The sequence below is a fragment of the Mobula birostris genome, chromosome X (genome assembly GCF_030028105.1).
Source record: "Mobula birostris isolate sMobBir1 chromosome X, sMobBir1.hap1, whole genome shotgun sequence".
Lineage (NCBI taxonomy): Eukaryota > Metazoa > Chordata > Chondrichthyes > Myliobatiformes > Myliobatidae > Mobula > Mobula birostris.
In genome coordinates, this window is record NC_092402.1 from 75770312 (window position 1) to 75797133 (window position 26822).

General features: G+C 44.3%; 1 protein-coding gene across 2 annotated transcripts in view; it reads right to left on the reverse strand.

The window, feature by feature from the left end:
* The window catches only part of itgb3b (integrin beta 3b), a 106218-nt gene that overhangs the window by 67191 nt on the left and 12205 nt on the right, over nt 1-26822 (reverse strand). For both annotated transcript variants that reach the window (XM_072248659.1, XM_072248658.1), the window contains exons 2-3: nt 14242-14321; nt 5127-5328 (exon numbers count right to left, since the gene is read on the reverse strand). In XM_072248659.1, the coding sequence (XP_072104760.1) occupies nt 5127-5328; nt 14242-14321 (282 nt within the window). The remainder of the gene's footprint in view (nt 1-5126; nt 5329-14241; nt 14322-26822) is intronic.

Sequence of the window (26822 nt, forward strand, 5' to 3'; positions counted from 1 at the left end):
TTCCACCCAGCCCTCAAATTCACTTGGTCTATCTCGGACAGTTCTCTCCCCTTTCTCGCTCTCTCAGTCTCCATCTCTGGAGACAGACTGTCCACTGACATCTTCTGTAAGCCCACTGACTCTCATAACTACCTCGACAATACCTCTTCCCACCCCGCCACATGCAACAATGCCTTTCCCTATTCCCAGTTCCTCTGTCTCCGCCACATCTGCTCCCAGGATGAGGTTTTCCGTTCCAGGACATCTCAAATGTCCTCTTTCTTTAAGGATCGTGGTTTCCCTTCTGCCGTCATCAATGATGCCCTCACCCGCATCTCCTCCATTTCCCGCACTTCGGCCCTCACCCCATCCTCCCACCACCACAACAGGGACGGAGTTCCCCTTGTCCTCACCTACCACCCCACCAGCCTCCGGATCCAGCACATTATCCTCCGCAACTTCCGCCACCTTCAACAGGACCCCACCACTAAGCACATCTTTCGCTCTCCACTCCTCTCCGCCTTCCGCAGGGATCGGTCCCTCCGCGACTCCCTGATCCACATGGATCCCCACCCAGCACTTATCCCTGTAAGCGCAAGTGCTACACCTGTCCCTACACCTCCTCTCTTGCCACCATTTAGGGCCCTAAACAGTCCATCCAGGTGAGGCAACACTTCACTTGTGAGTCTGTTGGGGTCATCAATTGCATCTGGTGCTCCCGGTGCGGCCTCCTCTACATCGGTGAAACCCGACGCAGATTGGGGGACCGCCTCGTCGAGCACCTCCGCTCCATCCGCCACAACAGACAGGATCTCCCGGTTGCCACCCACTTCAACTCTGCTTCCCATTCCCATTCGGATATGTCCATACATGGCCTCCTCTACTGCCATGATGAGGCTAAACTCAGGTTGGAGGTGCAACACCTCATATACCGTCTAGGTAGTCTCCAGCCCCTTGGTATGAACATAGAATTCTCCAACTTCTGGTAATTCCCTCCCCCTCCCTTCCTCTATCCCTATGTCACTCTGCCCCCTCCCCCAGCTGCCTATCACCTCCCTCATGGTTCCGCCTCCTTCTACTACCCATTGTGTTTTCCCCTATTCCTTCTTCACCTTTCCTGCCTATCCCCTCCCTGCTTCCCCTCCCCCAACCCTTTATCTTTCCCCTTACTGGTTTTTCACCTGGAACCTACCAGCCTTCTCCTTCCCATCCTCCCCCCACCTTCTTTATAGGGCCTCTGCCCCTTCCCTCTTCAGTCCTGACGAAGGGTTCCAGCCCGAAACGTTGACTCATCGTTTCCACGGATGCTGCCCGACCTGCTGAGTTCCTCCAGTGTGTGGCAAATGGGGTATAATGTGAAATTATCCATTTTGAAGGGAAAACTGAACAGAGAAAGCTATCATCTTAATGATGAAATATTGCAGAATTCCGAGATGCTGAGGGTGTCTTAGTGCATGATTTGCTAAAGGGGAGTATGCAGCTACAGTAAGAAATTCAGAATGTTATTCATTGCAAGAGGAATTGAATATTCATTTAGTTTTTGTCACATACACCAAGGTGTGATGAAATTCCTTGCTCACAGGATAAACAGCACACATTGTAATCATAAATAGAGCAACGAGCACAAAACAGCAGAGTGGTGCACAGTGTGGTGGTGCAGACTGAGGCAGTATAATAAGAATGCTAAAGCAGCAATAATGAAAGAGGTATTATAGGTCTGAGAATGTGGCAGCACCACCAGGAAGAAGATATAAAAAGAGCTGGTTGATTCAGAAGTCTAATAACAACATGGAAGAAGCTGCTCTTGAGTCTGGTCTTCTGAACTTTCAAGCTCTTGTATCTTCTCCTAGAAGGCAGAAGAATACAAATGGAGGGAGCTAATGCTTCAGTTGTACAGAGCACCGGTGAGCTCATATCTGGACTGAATTTGCATCATTCCTTATTAAGGAAAGATATTAATACATTGATCACAGATCTGAGAGACTTAATGGACAAACTTGATGAGTTTTCTTCTGAGGAAAGATAGGATTGGCTGGGCTTGTGTCTACTGCAATTTAGAACAGTGAAACATACAAGATCCAGAAGAGTCTTGACAGGGAGTTTGTAGAGAGGAGTATTCCTCATGTGGGACAACTTAGGAGTTACTGTTTAAAAGTGAGGGAATTAATTTATTTCTTTTCACAGAGGATGCTGTCTCTTTATCATTCCCTTCCTCAGAGTTTTCGAAAATTTTTAAGGCAGAGGTAGATAGGTTGTTGACATTGTCGTATATTGTGTTTTCATATATCCTGCTGGTACCTACAAGAATTCCTCATGCCATGAGTCACCTTGTCACTGTGTCATTTCCTGCCATTGTCACCTTACGTTCAGAAGTTACTTTGAACTTTAGATACTCCTGCACTTTGCGTCACTTTATGTACATGCAAGCAGTCTTGTATATAAGCTAATCTTAAGTATGTACGACCACACAGCAGTTACTTGTACAATATGTTTATAAGATTGCTTATATATATTCATCTATTGTGCTTTAACTTATTGTGTTTTTTTTTGCTGCATCTGATCCAGAGTAACAATCATTCCAAATGCCGGTAACTTGTGTACTGATGTGACAACAGACCAAATTATCAGAAGATTGATGCTGATAAGAGGACAATGGGGGAACATTCAAAATGCTACTAAGAGAGAGACGAGAGAGATTACCGAAAGGAGAGACAGTTCCGAGTATTGTCAGAGACCGGTTGCTTTGAACCCAAACTGTTTGAAGTTTGATGGACAGACGATACCCCAGCAGGGGGATAAAAGGAACAGGTTCGCTAAGGCAAGACACACACGACACCACGAGGTAACGAGACCCTGGAAGCGGTGTGTCCCCACGAGTTGGTGGGAGTTTTGGAGGTCTGATCGCAGGACCAGCCATAGACGCACAGGGTGGAAAGGTGTGGTCGAGCGGGAACCCGGTGTGTATGTTCGCCCTTGCCTGGGTGCCAGGTTCACCGCAGAAGAACGATCGTATCTGGAATGGAGGGGTCACAGTCGGTGACCTCAGAAGACATTACAAAGGGCTCGCCCGAAAGCTAACTGCGAGGAATATCGAAGGTCTGTTTGAAATCCGATTTGCATATTCATTCGTTCTCTCTCTCCCTCCCAATGGCAAACAGTGATTACTGTGAACTGAACTAAACTGAACTGAACTCTGTGTCACTTGAGACTGATCACTTTACCCCTAGACTGCGATAGAGCTTGATTGATCCTATTATCCTAGTTTTGTGTACATGTGTGTTTATTCATTGCTAACCTGTTGCATTTATATCCTTACTATTAGAGTACTGTGTTACTTATTTCTTTAATAAAACTTTCTTAGTTCCAGTATTCCAGACTCCAACTAAGTGGTCCATTTCTGCTGGTTTGGCAACCCAGTTACGGGGGAACGTAACACTGACAATAAACAATCTTGAATTTTGAATCTCAGAATAACAAGAGTCCTAATGCTACTCCGAGGTGTTAGGGCACAAACTTCAGACTGATCTGCAGTACTGGGAGTGTGCTATACTGCAGAAAGTGCCATGGTTTGTGTAAGAAGCTAAACCAAGGCTCACACTGTAGTCTTAGGTGGATGCCAATTATTTTATTCCACTATTTCCAAGAAAATTGGGAGAATCAGTTTCCTAGCCAATATTTATTTATCTTTTAAACGACAGATAGTTTGGTAATTTTGGGTGTTGTGTTGGGATGAAGACTGCAGTTGGATAAAATGTGCCTTAGGATGTCAAGATCATGAAAGGTGCCAGCTTTTCTTTTTCGCTGTGGATTGTTCCTGAAGTGCACCTTCCATCTCTGTTGGCCTTACGGCAACAAGTGCTGATGCTGTTGTTCAAGGACAGTTGACAGACTGTATACGGGAAGGCTAAAATAAAAATACAGATCCTATTTCTGATGTCAGCCTCTGTGATTGGTGCTGTGCCCCCCATACTCAATGTCACCACCTGGGTTTCTCAAGAGAACTACAGTTTCATCCCATGCCCTAAAGACATGCAGCTACTGTAAATCCCCCTGAGTATTCTTGTGTGTCAGAGGAATGGGGGGGGGGGGAAGAGGGTACATTGATGAGCACGTGAGAGAGAATGGCTCGCAGAGAAGTAAAGTGAGCGAATGGGATTTGATGGTAACACTATGAGCTTGAACATTGAATAGACCCATTCAATGTTGAAAGACACTGGGGCAATTTTTTGTTTTTTTTTAAGAACACAGTGGTGCGTTCCTGGAATCTACTGTTGGGGAAGAAAATATGACAGAGGTGTTTAATCAGTTCTTATTGGCACATGAACACACAGAGAATGGAGGGATATGGACCACTTGTGGGCAGAAGGAATTAGTGTAATTAGGATTAATTGGCTTAATTAGTTTGGCATAACATCACAGACCAAAGGGCCTTTCCATGGTTGTCTGTGATATGCTGCGCAAGAAGCAGAGGAAGAAACCTGTCTTCGTTGCTTGAGGTAATATAGACAATATTATTTACTTTTATTTAGAGATACAGCAGTGGAAAAGGCCCTTGCAACCCAACGAGCCATGCCATCCAGCAACCCAACTATTTAACCCCAGCCTCATCATGGGACAATTTACAATGACCAATTCACCTACCAACACACATCAAAGTTGCTGGTGAACACAGCAGGCCAGGCAGCATCTCTAGGAAGAGGGACAGTCAGGACGAAGGGTCTCGGCCTGAAACGTCGACTGCACCTCTTCCTACAGATGCTGCCTGTCCTGCTGCGTTCACCAGCAACTTTGATGTGTGTTGCTTGAAATTCCAGCATCTGCAAATTTCCTCGTGTTTGCCTACCAACTGGTAGGTCTTTGATCTGTATGAGGGAACTGGAGCACCTAGAGGAAACCCACGTGGTCACAGGGAGGATGTACAAATTCCTTAGAGACTGCACTGGAATTGAACTCCAAACTCCGACGCCCTGAGCTGTAAAAGCATGCGCTAACTGCTACACTACCATGGTGCCATTATTAATGACTACATAATGAAATTCAGTTCCATTTCTTTACAAGTTGCTCAGTTGTGTGTGGGGCACTGGAGGTGAGTGACCGAGGAGAAGCAGTGAGAGGAAGGTAGAGAAATCAGAGGCCATGTTCCATACCTCGGCGCAGGTTGAGGGCAATCTTTTGAGGAGTGAATTGCACAGTTTTATCTGGTTTGTCACTCGAGCCTTTCTCACTCAGAGGTACATCCTGAAGAATTTTGTAAGAGCCTTGTGGAAATTCTGTCGCATTCTCTCTGCAACCTTTTTGAATTAAGTTCTTCTTTAGGTCACATCGTGAAGCACTGCTTCCTCCAAAATCCTGAAACAAAAGACAAAACACCCTTTTATTTGATTAAGAATATAACCTCTGAAGTAGACAGGATTAAAAACATCTTTAGAATGGTGGAAGATCAACAGTGGGATCACCATCCGATCCCTGCCACCTTCTTGCAGGAGCTGCAGAAACCTGAAGTCCCACGCTATCAAATTCAAGAACAGCTACTTTCCTTCCACCCTTTTGGTTCCTGAACCAACCACCACAATCCTAATCACTACAGTTTAGCAACCCTATGATCGTTTTGAATGAAAATGGACGTTTTTTGTTTTAAGCGTGTGCTTTTTTGTGAAATTCTTTTTAACTTGTGTATAATTTATGATTTTTATTGCAAATACTGCTTATATGATGCTATGTGCCTGTGATGCTGCTGCAAGTAAGCTTTTCGTTGCTCCTGTGCATACATGTACTTGCGTATATGACACTGGACTTCCATCCTCAAATGGGACATTATAATGGATCACCAGAAGGACCCATTATAACAGGCTCCAGCATGACAACTCTTCAGTCTGAGAAACCATAAACATCATTTAGAGTGGTAGAACCATTATTTAATGATATTTAGGATAGAGAGTCATTATTAAGACTCCAGAATAATTTATCAATCACTAGTATGCCTTTGGGATGGTTGAACAATCATTGACTATGGCTTGTGCCTTCAACATGTCTTCAAACCAGGCATCCTTTAAGATCTCCTAAAACAACAATTTCTTCTCTCTCTTAATTAAACTGACTTTTCTTGTGAAAGTAAGGATAGCAAATTCAGCTGTGAATAATTTTGCAAAGGTCTTGGGCTAAATCATTGCTCTTTGTCAATGAAATGCCCAGCCAGTTGAAAGATTTTGACTTGCACTTCACTGGATATTTTACATTATCACAGAAATGTAGATCTCTTGCTTGGAAGCCATCAGCCATTGTTGGTTCTGTCAGCTTTTACCAATGAAATAGGTGGAATTTTGGAACTCAACAGAAAGAATAAAAGCCCCAACCTCTGCTCAGCAGTTCACCCACCTCAGAACAACTGCATTCCTCTGCTGGCCTCCTCACTGAGTTCCAGCAGGAGAGCTAGAACTTGCAAAAATCTTGTTGGCGATGTACCCACCAAAACTATTCACATTAGTCAGGGGATTCATTAACCAACTGGAAATTGTTCATAGTCAAATTCTTGATCTTATTGAGTTGATTTAAACATAGTTAAATGGTTTCAGATGCTTACTAGTGTTTTAATTTTATATTATTAAGTATTTAAATTAATTTCAAGGACCTCCTTTTTAGCATTTGCAGGTGTAGAGGGACATGCAACCCTTTCAGAAATGAACAGTAGAAGAGGCCACAATTGTGATGAGAACAGCTTTTAAAGAACATTTGGACAGATACATGCAAAGGAAAGATTTAGAGCAGGGTTCCCAAACTTTCTTATGCCATAGACCAATACCATTAGAGGGATAAGGGCCAAGTGCTGTCAAATGGAAATGGAATCCCTGAAAGCAAAAGACCCTATTCGTGAAGGCTTAGTGGGACCATGCTCCAGTGTATCACTACAGACAGATATTTATGCTAAAGCCATATTTGACACCGGGTCGCAGGTCATGTTGTTGTACCGTTTGTTTTACAACTGGTATCTGATGCATTTACCATTGGCACCATTCAGTGCACTAGAGATCTGGGGTCTTAGTGCTGGTGATTATCCATAGATGGTTATTTGTCAGTGAAGTTGGAGTTCTCGGAGGCCGATGTGGGAGTGTCTGAGGTTCTTGATACACTGGTGCTGGTTTGTCTGGACCCCAATGAGAAGGGTGATGTGACGGGGTCTTGAATTACCCCTATGAACTGTGCTTTTGAAAAGAGGGAGAGAGAGTTATCTAACACCGCCATGTCATTTTGAAAAGAGAGAGAGAAGGAAAGAGAGAGAGAGACAAAGACTAACTTTGGACTGTCACTTTAAGGCACGAGAAAGAACTGGCTAACTTTTGGATTTCTGCTGAGTTGGAGATGGCACCGAGCTGCTCATAAGTTGCTATGGTGACCGAGGGTGGTGTTATTTGATGGACAATCGATGTTATGATTTTTCGGCAGCGTGTTTATACTTCTCAAGGACATTTGCTTGCTTGTGCATTTCTTACACAGAGAAGAGAAGGAGGAGTTATTTGAATGACAGCTGGTACCCAGTACGGTGAGTTAAATAGAAGGTCAGATGATATAGACCTCAGGCACATGTTTGTGGACACTGAATGAACTTTGTTATGCCCACAGGAAAAGTGGGTTTTTGGAGGATCGATCAGGCAGATCGATCAGTTGCTCTTGAAGTGAGAAAAGGGATTGACTGGTGGGGAGTTGTCCATGTGTCCACCCTTGCCTGGGTTGATAGCTCCACCATAGGAAACCGGTCCCCTTTGTTGTGGTCACAGTCGGTGACTTTTAAAGGATTTCGGAGAACAACAGGAAGATCGACGGCATCAGTTCACCTGAAGACTCAAATCTCTCCCTCTCTCTCTCCTTTACTACTCAACTCAACACCACGAACTGAACTGAACTTTACTCATCATCGTATGACTGTATCTTTTTACCCCTAGACTTAAAGAAGCTTGGTTTTCATATATATTCCACACTTACTTATATATAATCATTGCTAACCTGTTTGACATATCTACATCTATATTACTGTATTGCATAGTTACTAATAATATTAGTTAATAGCAATACTGGCCTCCAAAGTCTTTTCTATTTCTGCTGGTTCTTTATTCCCGTTATGGGGTATGTGACAGTGGCATTTCAATTCTGGTGGGGACCAACACCCCTCTTGTGCGAAAACCCCTGGGGGCCTGCAAGGAGAAGGCTGGGGAGAGTTTTGTGGGAACACTGTCCGTGCACCCAGTGTTTCAAGCTGCTTTTGAGGAAGTGTGTGGCAGCATTGGGCTGGAACGGAATTTAAATGAGGGACTGCATGGTTCACCCAGTTGAAGCCAATGGTGGTACAGCCCGGGGAAGTAGTGAGAGTGATGGGGACCCCAAATTTCCCGGAATGCCTGAGGATGAGGCCCTCTTAGTGGACGCTCCAGAAGACCACGGGGTGGAGTCAGGATTTCCTGCTGGGGTACTGGTGAGGCCCGAATTGCAGAAGCCCTCAGATGTACAGGCGAGCAGGATGGTAGTGATTGTCAGGAACACTATGAAGAGGGGGTCACCTTCAAGTGGGGGATGCTCTTGGCGCATTTGTTCCCGGTGACGGTAATGTCCAGTATCCCTGTGAGACAAGCCGGGGAGAAACTATTGGAAAAAGGGGGGAAAGTTGACTGCTGAGTCATTCAACTTTGGGGACTCCCCGGTTCCTGCAGGTTGGAAGAGAAGGTTGGTAGAGAAGATGTTGAAGCTGGAAGGTGTCTTTTCCACTGACCAGTTTGATGTGGGTTGTTCCAAGAGCACCCGTCACACTATCCGGGTGACTGAGGATACCTCGTTCAGAGGAAGGTCGCGGCAACTGGACCCTGCAGACGTGGAGGACATTTGGCAACATTTGTGTAAGTCGAAGGAAGCTGGGGTCATCACCGAGTCCTGAGGCCCTATGTGTCCCCAATAATAGCGGCCAGGAAGAAGAATGGGAAGGTACGGATGTGTGTGGGCTATAGGACTCTGAACAGGCACACCGTCTCTGACCAGTATACGGTCCTGAGGATTGAAGATGCGCTGGCCTGTCTGAGTGGTGCGAAGTGGTTTAGTGTGCTGGACTTGAGGAGTGGATAGTACCAGATCCCCATGAGTGAGGCCGACAAAGAGAAGACGGCATTTATATGTCCCCTGGGATTCTTCCAGTTTGAAAGGATGCCCCAGGGGATACCTAGAGCCCTTTCAACCTTCTAGCAGGTCATGGAGAAGATGGTGGAGGATATGAACTTGCTTGAGGTATTGGTGTATCTGGATGACCTCATAGTATTTGGCTCCACCTTGGAAGAACATGAAGCGAGGCTACTGAAGGTGCTGGGCCACCTGAAAGCTGAAGGGTTAAAACTTTCCCTGGACAAGTGCCAGTTCTGCAAGACGTCTGTTAGCTACGTTGGGCACATAATCTCATGGGATGCAGTAGCTACAGAGGGGAACGGAGTGTGGCCCCTGCTGCTTTGGGGAGCTATGTCACCACGTTTTACACCTGGGTTGGACTTTGGGCTTTGCAGGAAGGGTTGGCGAATTACCTCAATGTCATAAGGACATGACTAAATTTGGTGGGGGAAGAGTGTAACGCGCAGTAAGGTTTCACTGCTAATGTAATGTTTTCCCTGTAGCAGCAATTTTTCGGTTATGACTAGAGATAACGGGGCTTTGGAATGTGTGCCATCCAATGAGAGGCATGTTGTTACTTTCTTGTGGGTCTGAGAGAAGGGTTTTGCAGTTTTCTTGTCAGCGAGGGATGAAGAGAGAAGACATGAGTAGAGAAGTTGGTAGACCACAGTATGGAGTGGACTTGGAGTGAAGGTTTGGCAGTCGACGACGCTCGTTAGAGGTCCATGGGGAAGGAATGGATGGAAAATCGTGAGCTCCAATGTGCACAATAGACTGTTCCATTAAAATGGGCCCTTTTTCTTTTTGTTTTCTTTACTAACCCTATAAGAATTATAAAGCTAAATCATTTAATTGCAAATGGTATACTGATATTTTGTGGTATGGATTTCTAACTGGGCAACACATCACGTAGCATCCGCATAAACAAGATTTCTCAAGTTTGGCTGGGCCGGAGGCTGTCTCCCCTTAGACAAACACATGTCGGCCGAACATTTCATTGCATCCTAGTGTATGTGACAATAAAATTATCTAAAATGAATCCATAATATGTATTTCAAAGCAATATGAATAAAAAGAGAAGATACTGGCAAAGTCAACGGTTCAGGCGGTACATGTGGAAAGTGAAACAGAATTAATATTTCAAATTAAGCTGGGAAAGTGAAAACACAAGCAAGATACAGAAGAGTATAGATCACAGAATGTTCATGATAGTGTGGAGCTCAAGGTTGTCCAGGGGAGGTGGTGCAATTTCCTGGCAATCTAGGACAGGAAAATTAATTTTTGTAAGTCACAGCTGACCGGTCTGAAGGAATGGAAGATTAATGATGTGGTAGAGTGACAGAAACAGGATTCTGGAAACTGTGAGATACCAAACACAGTGTTGCAGATCAGCTAGCATCTGTGGAGAGAGAACATGAAAATGCAATTAATGTAGGATTATTTTCAATGGGTGACTGATGAGCAGCATGGAATCTATGGGCTGAAGGGCCTGTTATTATTTGGTTTGTCTAGAAATATTGGGTTATTACTAACAGTGGATAATCTGACATCAGAACTGACCGCTACTGATATAGTCTGGAAAGTAACAGTAGATGTTCTGGTAGCTTCACGGCTGGAGGTCCGAGGTAGACTGCTTTTTTTGGTCACTGTTGGTGACTCACAGACAAAGCAGCGTGATCACTACCTAACCAGCCTCACTAACCTACAGAACCTGGTCTCACCTTATCACAGATCATCCCTCTTCCCTATCCTCCCCATCCACCACTCTCCTGCACGATGTCTGACCCCCTTACACACCAGGAGTGCATTCAATAGCATTCAGAGAGTCACTGCTATTATTTGCTCCACCAAATCCGCTCAGGTGACTGCCTGTTTAGTATTCAATCATCAAAGCCAGACTTGTTTCTGTTTTTAAACTGTCAACGTTTATTCCAATAGGTCATCAATAAATATTTATTACTGCAAAAGTGCCCATTGGTTGCTGGAACAGCTTGAAATTCCATGGTAATTATTTTACACTCCACTAATCCTTCACTAAGATAAATAACCAGCTCTAAAATTTATAACCTTTCCACATTACTTCAATATTCGTTAAATAAATGAACCGAACTCTGCCATTGCTCTGTTTGGGCATGCATGGATATTTCACCAGGCAGCTTTCAAGCACGTGTATTGAATCTGCGAAGATTTTTACAAAAATGTTCTCTGATATTGGTGGAAAGGTACTGATTTATTATTCATATCCATGTGCCCTCGAGAATGTTGTCAGGGCAGGGTAGGGATGGGTTCCTTCTTGGACTATTTACAGTCTGTGAGGTAAAGCTATGTGCTCTAAGTGAGGACTTTAACCCACTGATTATAAAAGGAGGCTGAAGGTGTGGCTTTATTAGGAAACAAGCACAAACAGATAAATTCTTCAGAGAGATCATCTGAAATAACAACAGTACAACAGCTTTCTGTCTGCAAAACCTTTGCCAGCAGAAAACTAAAAATACTGGAGTTGAGGCAAATTAGTGCCAATCACTGAATATCTTTTCCATTTGCTTTACTCTGCCTTTATTACAGCAAGATGTTAATTGATAGGTACTCTAGCTTATATGCATGATATACTGAATGTGCAACGGATTCTGGTTAATTGGACCATCCGTTTATTTGGACAGCTATTTATTTTGGACAACTCTTAAAGAACAAAAGCTAATCAAGAAAATAGCCGGGATTCCTTTCAAGCAACACACATAAAAGTTGCTGGTGAACGCAGCAGTCCAGGCAGCATCTCTAGGAAGAGGTGCAGTCGACGTTTCAGGCCGAGACCCTTCGTCAGGACTAACAGAGACGAAGGGTCTCGGCCTGAAACGTCGACTGTACCTCTTCCTAGAGATGCTGCCTGGCCTGCTGCGTTCACCAGCAACTTTGATGTGTGTTGCTTGAATTTCCAGCATCTGCAGAATTCCTGTTGTTTGGGATTCCTTTAATTTATTTGGGACTCTACGCCGCTTAATTGGGGCAGGAGACTGTTGTTGAACAGTTTCTAACTAGAGTTAATCACATGCGCTTGCGTGGCCATTAGACACTACACCGTGCTTAGAGTGAACAGGTTTTAAATAGCATCATTTGTATGTGCTTGTGTTCAAAAAGCACTGATAGTTGGCGAGAAATGAGCAGTAAGACAACTCAGAATTGTTTTGCTCACTGCGGTTTCAAGAATTCAGGCTTGGAGATGCCTGAAACAGCCAAGAGTAAAAATGAAACAATTTTTCAACAAGTTAGAACCTATGAAGAATTTGAAGGTATGGGCAATCATCTTGAACATTACGATGAAAATGAAGATGAGAAGGATGCAATTGTTGACAGCATTGTATGAGGGCAGGCCATTGTCTGCAATTGGTGTCTGCGCCGATTCTGTTCATTTGCAGTCAAAACAACACGATGCAGATGAATTCCTCAGTCAATAATTATTAGGAACTACTACACAGTTTTATTGTACTGTTGTATTATTGGCAGTGTTCTAATTTGTTCTGGATTTCATTGAAATACATAATTTGTTACTCAATTTGTCTTTTTTGTTTTATACACTTTTTTAACTATTTCCATGAAGCTTTGGCTAATTGGACCATAATGTACTGGTGCCAATGTGTCCCAAATAACTGGAATCCATTGTAGTACACATCAACATGCTACAATAGTAAGGTCTTTATTGATGGGTGAGACATGAAAGTAGTCTGGACAACCTAATATTATCTGAATATTTGTGACTCTGCCTGAAGATCTTCAGCAAACACCTTAGTGTGGAGGTCTCAGTATCCCTTTGTTATCTGCAGAGGTGACCCCTGGGTTTGTGATAATAGGAAGCGGTGAACTATTCTAATGTCCCTCACTCCACCCTCAGCCCAGCTCCGGTTCACCGCCCTCATCTGGTGCGCGGACGGACCACAAGCCACGCACTAAGCTTGCAACTCTGCGTCATGGCTACTGGTTCTGTTGACCTGATTCTAGTATTCCCCAGTCTCCACCTCACTCTTATCCAGCATTAGTTTCCCTTTTGTTACACTCACCTACACCTCATCAGTCTGATTAATCCTCAGTAAACAGCGTTTGCCACCTGTCAGCCTAATTTCCTTTTCCCTTTTCATTGCAAATCCCTGAAGTATGGAAGGACAAGTGAGTGTGATAACCAGATAACTATTTTAAACACGTGTGTCCTGAGGGTTTGTGATTTTTTGCTTAGATTATCCAAGCTCTTCATCCATTTTAAACATACATTTAGACACCTGTGAGAGGCAGAAACCTAGACCAGGTTTTAAATTAGTCTGAAGTGAAGAAGCCTGGAAAATTCCTCTCAGCCCACTTAAGCAATCAAAACTGATCCAGAAGACCAGCCTGCATCACAGGCACATATGGGTATTGTCTGGCCTTGGCAAAGGTAGGTGCACTTACTCACACCACAAATTCCAGATCCAACTGAATCAAACTTGGTGCCAATTCCTTTACACACAGTGTGGGGAAGTCATTCAGTTTGAATACTTATATCAGTGGATTAATCAGTATTTGTAGTGGGACAACCATTAACACCCTTTTGCAATGGAAACAGAAAATGTTGGCAATATTCACTCGAGTAACACACACAAAATGCTGGTGGAACTCAGCAGGTCAGACAGCATCGATGGAAATGAATGAACAGTCAGTGTTTCGATTTCATAAGGGCAGAAATGTTATCTGTTATTCCCCTCCACTGGTGCTGCCTGACTTGCTGAGTTCCATCAGCATTTTGTGTGTGTTACTCAAGATTGACAGCAGCTGCTGTAGCTGCAGTGCCTCTGGAGCAGTATCACTGGAAAGAGAAACAGTTAACATTTACAGGTTGAACTCAGTTTACTCTCTTTCCACGGTTGCTGACTGACTTGCTGAGTATTACCAACATTTTCTACTAATGTTTCTCCTGCAGCATTTTGGTTTTCATTGCTGGATTGTCATTGTTAGTGACCGCACCTACAGCAGAGTTTCCCAACCTGGGGTCTGTGGACCTCTCGGTTAATGTCCATGGTGTAAAAAAGGATGGGAACCCCTGTCCTACAGCTTAATGAAGAGGGAAGCTACACAAAGCTACTACAAGTTCCTTGGTCTTACCTCCTGTGAACACCAGGCACAGTATGGCTCTATTTCCAGACACTTTGCGCATGTTGATGCTCCTTTGCACTTATTGCTCCCTGAGGAAAGGACAAAAAACTTTCACAGATATACACTGTGTACACACATACATGCACACACACGTTATATGCATAGAATTACTGTAAATCCATTCCTTTGAACTTATCCTAGGAGACAATGTACCAACTCTCACCGGCTAGAAAACCTGTAGCATAGTGATTAGCGCAACGTCATTACACTTTGGGGCATCGGAGTTCTGAGTTCAATTCCAACATCCTCAATAAAGAGTCTGTATGTCTTCCCTGTGGAATGCGTGGGTTTCCTCCAGGTGCCCTGGTTTCCTCCCACAGCCCACAGATGTAGTGTTAGTAGGTTAATTGTTTTTTGTAAATTGTCCCATGATTAGGCTAGGGTTAAACTGGATCATTCAGTTTAGAATGACTGGTAGGTATTTTGCGTCAGTCTTCGCTATGGAAGACACTAGCCAAATGCAAGAAATTCGAGAGTGTCAGGGGGCAAAAGTGAGTGTAGTTGCTATTACTAAGGACAAGGTGCTTGGGAAGCTGAAAGGTCTGAAGGTATTTAAGTCACCTGGGCCAGTTGGACTACACTCCAGGGTTCTGATAAAGGCAGTGGAACAGTAGTAATGACCTTCCAAGAATCAATAGATTCTGGAATGGTTGCGGAAGACGAAAATTGCAAATGTCACTCCACTCTCTAAGAAGGAAGGGAGGCAAAAGAAAGGAAACTATAGGCCAGTTAGCCTGACTTCAGTGTGGGAAGATGTTAGAGTCGATTGCTAAGGATGAGGATTCAGGGTACTTGGAAGCACTTGACAAAGTAGGCCAAACTTAACATGGTTTTTTTAAGGGGAAAACATGCCTGATAATTCTGTTGGAATTCTTCAAGGAAATGGCAAGCAGCATGAACAAAGGAGAATCAGTGGATGTTGTATACTTGGATTTTCATAAGGCCTTTGACAAGGTGCCACACATAAGGCTGCTTAGCAAGATAAGAGCCCATGGAGGTGCAAAGGGATTTAGGAGTCACTGTGCAGGGTTTCCTAAAGGTTAATTTGCAAGTTGAGTCAGTGGTGAGGAAGGCAAATGCAATATTATCATTTATTTTGAGAGGAAAAGAAGGAGGAGGAGTTTAGGAGATGATGGTGCCTAACGGCAACTCCTTTGTTTGCATCTTCGGAAACAGCTCTATTTCCATCTTTAATATCTCTATTTTTCCCTTTTAGGGTTCTTTTGAAGACCCAGACCTAGAGCTACATGCTGGCTTCAGTTCTTTGTAGGAATGGGACCCGCTCTCAGGGTTTCACGACTGGCCAGTATTCAATATGCCAAGGATGCGGCCTAGGAGATTAGCTTGCCTTTGGAGTTCCAAGATCTCGTAGCTCTGGGGACAGGCAGACCGAAGGTCAGTGTCTCTGCAGGAGTCCGGTGTGTCGTGGGATTCAGAAAATCAAAAGCAGTGAGCTGGCTGTTGGCTGTGTGCCCAGAGACCCGAGTTCTTTGGGCACAGAGCTTGGAAAAAGCGACACAATGAACTTTTAACATCGTAAACCAACGAATTGTTTCTTATGTCTCCTCTCTTGATGTGAAACAGAGACAGCTCTTTCTCCCTTATTAGGGAGAGAAAGAGCCTGTGGTATGTTGAATACCGGGTGAACGAGTAGTCTTTGGGGTAATGGAAGTTTGTGTCTTTATTGATGCCTTGCTGCACGCTTGAGTGCTCCGTGGTGGGTGCCAATGCTTTTTTTTTGCTGTTGGGGGGGGGGGTCGTTGCTTGCTGCTGCTTGTACGTGGGAGGGGAGAGCTGGCAGACTTTGGGGTTCTAACATTTAACTGTCATTCATTCTTTGGGGCACTCCTCTGTTTTCGTGGATGGTTGCGAAGAAAAAGCATTTCAGGACATATATTGTATACATTTCTCTGACGTTAAATGTACCTTTGAAACCTTTGAATATAAAAGCAAGGATATAATGCTGAGGGTTTATAAGGCACTGGTCAGACTGCTCATGGAGTATTATGAGTAATTTTGGGCTCTTTATCTAAGAAAAGACGTACTGGCATTGGAGAAGGTCAGGAGGAGGTTAACAAGAATGATTTCTTGAATGAAAGGGTTAATGTATGAGGACCATTTGATTGCTTGGAGCCTGTATTCGCTGAAGTTTAGAAGAATGAGGGAGGAGCTCATTGGAACCTATTGAATATTGAAAGGCTGTGATGGAATGGGTGTGGAGAGGATGTTTCCGAAAGCGGGCGAGTCTAGAACCACAGGGTATAGCCTTAGAATAGAGGGACATCCTTTTAGAATAGAGAACAACAAATGACTTGGCCAGGGGGTGGTGAATCTATGGAATTCATTGCCACGGATGGCTGTGAAGACCAAGTCATTGAGTATATTTAAGGCAGAAGTTCCTGATCGGTCAGGGCATCAAAGGTTACGGGAAGAAAGCAGGAGAATGGGGTTGGGAGAGAGAATAAAGCAGCTATGATGAGATGGCAGAGCGGATCCAGCAGGCCAAGCGGCTCGACTCTGCTCCTACATCTTATGGTGTCAGATACATATGTGATCACAAGGAAGTGCGCTAGTGTCTTCAAGATAAAGAAGTTCAACTTATCACTCAACACTTAATAGATGTGCTGTTGAAAGTATCCTGAATGGTTGTATTGTGGTTGGTACAGCAATTTGAATGTGCAGGAATGTATGAAGCTGCAGTCAGTATTGACTTAGTCTAACATAGTGGGTCACAGGAGATGTGAGGCAGTTGTGCCTGCTGCCTCCTTTGTAGCCCCAATCCTTCCTGCAAATTATGGGCAGGAGAAGCTGGGGCACTCCTCTAGAATCATGTCTCTGGTGGCTTCGGTACTGGCAGACTATCATCATGCAGCACAGGTCTCGTGGCTGAAGGGAGATTGGGGTATTCAATGGATTTCTTGGTTTTAGCAGAGAAACCACACACACTGGTCAGATGGAAGTAATAGTCTGTCACATGACCTTTCTGTTCTTGCCATATTATTGGGACAGTGAATAGCATTGACTTCCAAGTACCTCTGAGTTAAGCTCTAAGATCAGCAGTGCCTATTGCGCAGCAAATATGAGTAGCCCAGGCTTTGTCTTGTCGCCATTTTTACTCCAAAATTAGAGCTCATAGACTTTCTTAATAAGAGAAGTTGTGTTCCATCTTTGAGATTTAAGCATATACTCGCCACAAATATAACAAGAGTATTGCGGCTGTTGCAAAATTGGCAAGTCACTTTGCTGCTGAAAATACAATTACTTTCTTATAAAGAGTACACACAATACACTATGCACGTAGAGCATGTGCATCAACATAATCGCAAACCAACATTCATGTAAACACAATGCATGGAATGATATGTGCATGATGCTTTTATGGCCTTTTTAAAACCTATCCTGCCATGCAGCATCCGCCCAAACAAAGTCTACCCAGGCATGCCTGGACAAGATAGAAAACTTTACAGCTTACATTGTGGGCAACATCTTAATTGACTTTAATTATGAACTGAAGTAGCAAGTATCGGCAATTTTTAAAAAAAAATGGTGCATGATAGGGAAATTTCATGGTGATTTTCATGATCAGCAGCCCAAAATACCTTAGATACACCCAAAAGTATTCAGGAAGCAAAATATTTGTTGTCTTGTGTAACTATCCAATTGAACATCATTGAGTGGCTCCTATCGCCCTCCGCCTGGCCCTCCCTGTCAACAACACTCACAAACCTTGTAAGAAGCAATGAGGCAAACAGAGGGACTGAAACAGAAAATGTTCTTTCTGGTACCAAAAGCTGTCTAGAGACAGGGCTCTCTGACTAGGGGAGATAAAAAGATTTTGTATTCGCAGCAACAAACAAGATGCCAGAGGAACTCAGCAGGTCATTAATTCATACAACATGGAAACAGGCCCTTCGGGTCCACACAATTCCCACTTAAGCTAGTCCCATTTACCCATGTCTGTCCCACATCCCTTTATACCAGGGCTTCCCAATCTGGGGTCCAGGGACCCCTCGGTTAATGGTAAGGCACTGTGGAATAAAAAAAGGTTGTAAATCCCTGCCCTGAACCTTTCCTATTCATGTGCCTGTCCAAGTAGCTTCTAAATGTTGTTGATATGCCTGCTTCAACCACTTCCTTTGGTGGCTCATTTCATATACTGACCACTCCCTGGATGCAAAAGTTGTTCCTCAAGTCTTTAGTAAATCTCTCCACTCTCACCCTAAATCTCCGATTCTTGTTTTCCCAGACTTGGGATAAAGACAGTGCACATTCACTCTCTGTATGCTCCTCAAAATTTTATACACCTTTATAAGATCAACCTTCATTCTTCAGTGCAATGTAAGAAGACCCAACTTGATAAAACTCTCTCCATAACTCAATCTCATCAACATCCTTAAATTTCCTCTGCGCTCTGTCCAGCTTAATGGTATCTTTCAGATAGCATTGTGACCAAAACTAAACGATATTCAGCTGGACACATCCAATAGACAGTTGACATTTCAAGTTGAGGCCATATCCCCCACAAATGCTGCCTAACCCATTGAGTTCCTCTGGTATCTTGTCTGGTGCTCCAAGTTGCAGCATTTGTCTCATGTCTTTCCTTAGTAATTGTGCTGGTTCCAAAGTGCTCATCAGGACTGGGTCAGCTTCCTCGTCAGGTTTGAAAAGAGGAACTGCAAATCTCCCCTGCTTGTTTCAGGTAACGCTGAGTGCCAAGGCCCTAACTGGGATGGAGGCCTTTGAGTGACTGGGTTCTGCCATGCACTGCAAACAAATTGATATTTAAAATTTCTCATTCTTAACAACTCTCACTCTGTCAAAACTATGTTAAAATACACCCAGTCCACAGTCAAAGGTGTTGCAAAAAGATAACACCAACAAGAAGAAGAGGAAGCTCTGGCACTCTTTCATGACTTACAATGAATGGCTTTATTGGAAGGGAGATAAATTCATTGCTAAGACTCAGAGTTGCTTGCCTCATTGAGTAATCTGCAAGTGGGAATGTGGGGTGTTGGTGAGGCCCTTCCACATGTGTCCAGAGTGCATACCTGAAGAGGCATTAGGGCCCTTGCAAATGCACATTCTTGGCCAAAGCTGAATGATCAGTATTTCTAAACATGAGAAAGTCTGCTGGAGATCCAAAGCAATGCACACGAAATGCTGGAGGAACTCAGCAGGTCAGGCAGCATCTATGAAAATAAGTAGAGTCGTTGTTCCGGGCCAAGACCCTTCATCAGGACTGGAAAGAAAGGGGAAAGATGCTGGAATAAAAAGGTGGGGGGGGGGGTGGAAAGAGGCTAACTGGAAGATGATAGGTGAAGCTAGGTGGGTGGGAAAGGTCAAGGGCTGGAGAGCAAGGAATCTGATAGGAGAGCAGAGTGGATCATAGGAGAAAGGGAAGGAAGGTACCCAGGGGGCAGTAATAGGCAGGTGAGAAGACGTGAAAGGTCAGAGTGGGGAATAGAGAAAGGGAGGGGGTGCAGGAAGGGAAGTTGTGTTCACCGGAAGGAGAAATCGATGTTCATGCCATGAGGTCAGAGGTTGGAGGAATACAAGATGTTGTTCCTCCACCCTGAGGGTGGCTTCGTCTGGGCATAAGAGGAGGCCATGGACCGACATGTCAGAACAGGAATGGGAATTGGAATTAAAATGTTTGGCCGCCAGGAAGTCCCACTTGCGGCAGACAGAGCAGAGGTTCTCAACGTAGCGGCCCCCCAATTTCTGATGGGTCTCACGAATGTAAAGGAGGCCATATCGGGAACACTGGACACAATAGGCGTCCCCAGCAGATTCACGGGTGAAGTGTGGCCTTGAGGAGAATGGAGGTGAGGGAGGCGGTGTCTGGGCAGACGGAGCACTTAGGCTGCTTGCACGGATCATTATTTCTGGTGTGATGGTGAGTTGGTCAGAACTCTCTGGCTTAGCACTTTGGCCAAAGGGCTCCTGGAGTGAGATGTCATTATTGTTATCACAGTGTTGAGGGAAACCTGGCAGAGCTCTGCCCTGTAAACACAAGTAGCAATTGGCCGTCAGCACCTCCTCATTTGAACCTTGCTCAGTTGGCCCACCTTCACCTCCAGACTCCTTTTAGGCTGCAATACAAGATGAGAAATCTTGGCTTCTCCTGGGACGGCCACCTTGATCCTTGGGCCTTGTCTATTGCTGGCAGCTCATCAGTAATTAACAACCAGGGCCAGCATTCCAATCTGCCGCTGGGCTGGCTTTAAGAGAGTGGGGACAATGTGTACCGATTTAGGTTCCAATAACCTTCCAGGTCTGTTGAAATCCAAATGGGGACTATCGCTACAGAGAAAGAGCCCAAAGATACTTTCAATAAAAGTCAACAAGAGCTCCGTTGAATGCCAGATTGTAAAGCACATTACAATCAGGACCATCTGTTCACAGAGCCAGAATAAAACAGTATTTTGTTTTTATTACACCACTGTTTTAGAGGATGTAATTCCTCACTCCACCATTACAAATGTAAATCAGTGGTAATGGGAATATTTGACTTTTGCAGCCCAAAGGTTGATTAAATGGGCTGCAACAAAATACTCCTCAGTGAAGGACATGGAATGAAGACAACCAATGCCCAAAGTTCAAAGTACATTTATTATCAAGGTGTAAGGTATACAACCCTGAGATCTGTCTCCTTAAAGTAACCCAAAAAAGCTCATGAAAAAAAGACTAACAAACACCAATGCGCAGAGAGAGAAAAAAACACCAATCATGCAAATAATTAAGGCAAGCAACAGCATTCAGAACTGAAGCAAGTCCATAGACACGAAGCCCAGAGCAGCCGGCGCAGGCCCACGGCCTCAGCGTCTGTGCCAAAGAGAGCAGCGTGAACGTTGTGGGGCAGTGAGCAGAAACGGCTCGACCCTCAACTCTGATCCCGAGACCTTGCCTTTTCAATCCATCTGGCCCAGTGTTTAAATTGTCTAAACACTGGGCTGTACCCCGCACTAGGACCCAGGCTCCACTACAGCAATACGCTCTGGGCCTGACCGGGCCCGTACTCAACCTTTCCAAAATGTCCCAGTGCTTAGATCAATCAGACTCGCTCTCCATTTACGTGGACAGGCTTCAAAACTCCTTCGCTCCAACTTTCCTCTATTCAGCACTCTGTCTCAACCATGTCTTCACCCTGCTCTGAGCACTTCTCGACCTTGCTCTGACTTTGCATAGCACCCGCAAGCCTCGACCCTTGGGTCAGATTGCCTTCGCTCGCCTCTTCATTGCTTGCAGTGACCATTTACCACAAATTTCCACAGAAAAAGTATTTAGTTGTATTTCTTGCTTTATGAACTGCCAGTAAGCTATTGTCTGTCTTCAGTAGTGCCATCTTAAACCGGAACCCAAGGGGAAAACAGCCATTCTCCTCCCTTGGTGGTGAAGCAATCCATCATTACTGAGTAAACTGAGCACAGATTATATCTCAAGCTGACTACCATGGCCCAATTCCATGTCAGCTTTCCTCCTCACACTCTTGTCCTTAATCTCTACATTTGACTCCTGTCAAATGGACATAGCTGTGTTGAATCAGGAGAAAGTGTACAGCACTGCACAGAAGTGCACAGAACTTCAGAATCTGAATTCCTTTTACCAAGAAAAAACAATTTAGCATTAAGAAAAGTAACCTTGAATTTATCAGGTATTGTAGAAACCTAATTATTCTCTAACATCCTTCAGAGAATGAGCTTTATGCTGATCTATCCAGTAACTGTCCCTCACAACATAGGGATGACTCTCTGCTGCCCTTTGAAGTGGACTTCTAGTTGTATCCAACTCTGTTCCTAACTTCCAAAAATCTGAACCAGTGGCTCAGTGAAGACCATAGACCGTAAGATAAAGGAGCAGAAGTCACCCATTCGGCCCATCGAGTCTGCTCCGCCATTTTATCATGAGCTGATCCATTCTCCCACTTAGTCCCACTCCCCTGCCTTCTCACCATAACCTTTGATGCCCTGGCTACTCAGATACCTATCAATCTCTGCCTTAAATACACCCAATGACTTGGCCTCCACTGCTGCCCGTGGCAACAAATTCCATAGATTCACCACCCTCTGGCTAAAAAAATTTCTTTGCATCTCTGTTCTGAATGGGCGCCCTTCAATCCTTAAGTCATGCCCTCTCGTACTAGACTCCCCTACCATGGAAAACAACTTTGCCACATCCACTCTGTCCATGCCTTTCAACATTCGAAATGTTTCTATGAGGTCCCCCCTCATTCTTCTAAACTCCAAAGAATACAGTCCAAGAGCGGACAAACGTTCCTCATATGTTAACCCTCTCGTTCCCAGAATCATTCTAGTGAATCTTCTCTGTACCCTCTCCAACGTCAGCACATCCTTTCTTAAATAAGGAGACCAAAACTGCCCACAGTACTCCAAGTGAGGTCTCACCAGCACCTTATAGAGCCTCAACATCACATCCCTGCTCCTATACTCTGTTCCTCTAGAAATGAATGCCAACATTGCATTCGCCTTCTTCACCACCGACTCAACCTGGAGGTTAACCTTAAGGGTATCCTGCATGAGGACTTCCGAGTCCCATTGCATCTCAGAACTTTGAATTCTCTCCACACTTAAATAATAGTCTGCTCGTTTATTTCTTCTGCCAAAGTGCATAACCATACACTTTCCAACATTGTATTTCATTTGCCACTTCTTTGCCCATTCTTCCAATCTATCCAAGTCTCTCTGCAGACTCTGTTTCCTCAGCACTACCGGCCCCTCCACCTATCTTCGTATCGTCAGCAAACTTAGCCACAAAGCCATCCATTCCATAACCCAAATCGTTGATGTACAATGTAAAAAGAAGCGGCCCCAACACGGACCCCTGTGGAACACCACTGGTAACCGGCAGCCAACCAGAATAGGATCCCTTTATTCCCACTCTCTGTTTCCTGCCAATCAGCCAACGCTCTATCCACGTATGTAACTTTCCCGTAATTCCATGGGCTCTTATCTTGTTAAGTATCCTCATGTGTGGCACCTTAACAAGGCTGTCATTTGCAGCCCGCCTCCACAGCAACGGCTGGACACACTGCAAATGAGAGTCTTGCCAAAATGTTCCCAAACCAGGAGAACAAACAAGAACTCTACTACTCACACCTTGAAATCCCGACAGTTGTTGACTTCTGCTACATCCATGAATATATGAAATTGGGATTTCATTGACTGCCACCAGAGCCATAAAGGTCAACAGATAACAGTTGAGAGCTCAGATGATTGTTGTTGAGTTCTTGGAATGCATGACCATGTACTAACAGACCAAAGTCTCGTTAACCTTTGCCAATGCTCCCTGAGAGAAAAATTAGTCTTGCTGAGTAGCCAACAATGACTGCAGAGCATAATTTGATTGTTCTTTCCCTGAATGAAAATAGATGCAAAACAACAGAAACCCGAACCAAAAGAAAAGCAGGAAATGCTGGAAACACTCAGCAGGAAAATGCATAAAGCGAAAAAGTAATAATTTTGGTTCAGAACTGGGAAAGAGAGATTATAGAGCAACACCCACAATATGCTGGAGGAACTCAGCAGGTCAGGCAGCATCTATAGTTTCAGGAGAAATTATGGAAAAGGTAATTTTAAGACGCAGCAGCTGGGAGAAAATCAGTAGGGCAAAGTGAATATCAGTGTCAAGTGGGTAAGTTAGAGAGTGATTATGTTAGGTGTTGGCATTGACGGGGCTGGAACATGTTCAGTGTGTCAGACAGGTTTCTGCCAAACTGCACACTGACAAGACAATGACTAACAAACCCATTGCAGAAAAAAAGGGAAATAATTATGATGTGGCTCCTTCACCCGGTGAAGTGGCTGCAGAGTCAGTCTATTTTCTTCTGACTCACCAAAGCAGGATATGAGATTCAGAGAGACTGCAGAAGCTGCAAGTACACTCACAGGAAGGGAGATTAAAGAGAAGGTTGATAACAGCTCGAATGTTATGAACGGAAGTGATAAGGAAGCAATTGTTCCCATTGAGGAAAAGGACCTCTGATCAGTAACCAGGGCTTGCAGATAGCAGTGAGAATGAGAAAAGAGATATTTTACGCCGGGTATTCCGGAAGTCACTGGCTGACAGGATGTTGGAGCACATCCAATAATAACTTTCACAAAAGGAATTTAATTAATTTCTGAAGAATTTAACATAATTTTGGGTTGGGCACAGTGATGCTGTAGCTGCCTCTTGCTCCAGCAGCCTGGGAAAACATGCAAAATGCTGCAGGGATGAGTGCCAGGAGGGAGATCAGAGGGAGGGATGAGTGGACGAGAGAGATCCCTATGGAACGTGGAACCTTGGTGGTGGTGGGGAGACGGTGGGAGGAGAATGAAGACATAGGTGTGCTTAGTACAGGGATTCCCAACCTGGGGCCCACGGACTACTTGCTTAATGGTATTGGTCCATGGTATAAAAATGGTTAGGATTCCGCTGAAGATGCTGGAAGTTACGGAGAATGATGTGCTGAATGAGGCTCAAAGTGTGGTAGGCAGGAACAAAGGAAACCCTGTCCCTGTTGTGGCAGTGGGATATGGGGTGAGGGCAGATGTACGGGAAATGGAGATGCAATTGAGGGCAGCATCGATGGTTGTGAAAGAAAAACCTTGCTCTTTGCAGGATGACTCCTCAGATGGTCTGGAATGGAAAGCCTCATCCTGAGAACAAATCCGGTGGAGACAGAGGAAATGTGAAAAGTAGCAATCATTTTGTTCTCTTTACACTTGCATACAGGAAATGAAATTAAGCAATCCTGAATTTTGAAGAGGTATAGTCAAGATAACTGTGAGAGTCAGAAGGCTTGGAAAAGATGTCAGTAGATAGTCTGGAGGTGGAGTCAGAGACCGAGAAAGGGGAGAGAAGTATCAGACATGGACCAAGTAAATTTGATGGCAGGGTGGAACTTGGAGGCAAGGTTGATGAAATTGGTAGACTGAGCATGGGTGCAGGAAACAGCACCAATGCAGTCTTCAATGTAACGCAGGAAGAGTTGGGGAGTATTACTATTGTAGGCTTGGAACATGGACTGTTCCACATGAAAAGGCAGGTGTAGCCCCAGTAGCCTTGGTTTCTTTTAGACTTCCCCTGCTGACTTTGTAGATTTTGCACGTCCTTCCTGTGACTGCATGGATTTCGCCTGTGGTGCGCCAGTTCCTTTGCTCATCACAAAGTCACACGGGTTGGTAGCTAGCTGCCCACTGTGAAATGCTCCAGGTGCCAGCAGGTGGTAAAGAAGAAAAAAAATAGAACACGTTGCATGGGATTAAGTGGGAAATGGATTTAAAGGGATTGCTTCAAGAACTTCCATAGATTCAATGGGCTGAATGTCTTCCTTTTATGTCATAAGAAAATACGAGAGTTTCTCAAAACCTTTTTAGCAAGTATCTGTTCCTGTAGAATGATAGTCATCACTTAGGTCTTTCAACTTTGGCTCACGTTAACTCCATCCTTGCTCCATACTTAGGTATAAATATTGCTAAAATACCACTTTCATTCACGTGAAACAGAAGATAGTATCGACCGCAGCTGATTAACTGATTGTAGGCACTTCCAATGCCTCTTCTAGTTTAACGTCTCTGTGAGGAGTTCAATGTGTGACTCAAAGATGGTGTGGGTTTCAATTTATGGGCCAATAGCCCCAAGACTGGGCATCAGGTAAGTTTAAGTGATGGGATGGGATTCACTTTAACCAGGCTGGAGCTAGTGTTATGAAGTTACTCGATGCAGAAACAGGCTTTCTGGCCCATTATGTCAATGCTGACCGTCAACTACCTATCTGTACCAACCCCATCTACCAGCAATCAGTCCATTTCTTCCGATAACCAGGCCTAGAGGGCAAGGCTTTAAGATTAAAAGTCTTTGATGGTGCAGCTGAAATCCAGAGGAAGGAAATTTTCAAACCAGAAATATCACATAATTGCACAGAAAAGCAAAATGAGTAAAGAGAAGTCAATCAGGAAGGGACAGAGCATACATTTAGAGTCAAGTCAGAAGAAAAGGGTGAAAAGACAAAACTGAAAACTCAATTAACTGCAAGCAGTCTTTGTGAAAAGGAAGGTAAGTTATGGCTTTTTGTTATCAGTACTGGGAGTCATCTGCATAGAAACATAGAAAACCTACAGCACAATACAGGCCCTTCGGCCCACAATGCTGTGACGAACATGTACTTACTTTAGAAATTACTTAGGGTTACCCATAGCCCTCTATTTTTCTAAGCTCCATGTACCTATCCAGGAGTCTCTTAAAAGACCCTATTGTATCTGCCTCCACCACCGTTGCTGGCAGCCCATTCCACACACTCACCACACTCTGCGTAAAAAAACTTACCCCTGACATCTCCTCTGTACCTCCTTCCAAGCACCTTAAAACTATGTGTTAGCCATTTCATCCCTGGGAAAAAGCCTCTGACTATCCACACAATCAATGCCTCTCATCATCTTATACACCTCTATCAGGTCACCTCTCATCCTCCACTGCTCCAAGGAGAAAAGGCTGGGTTCACTCAACCTATTCTCGTAAGGCATGCTCCT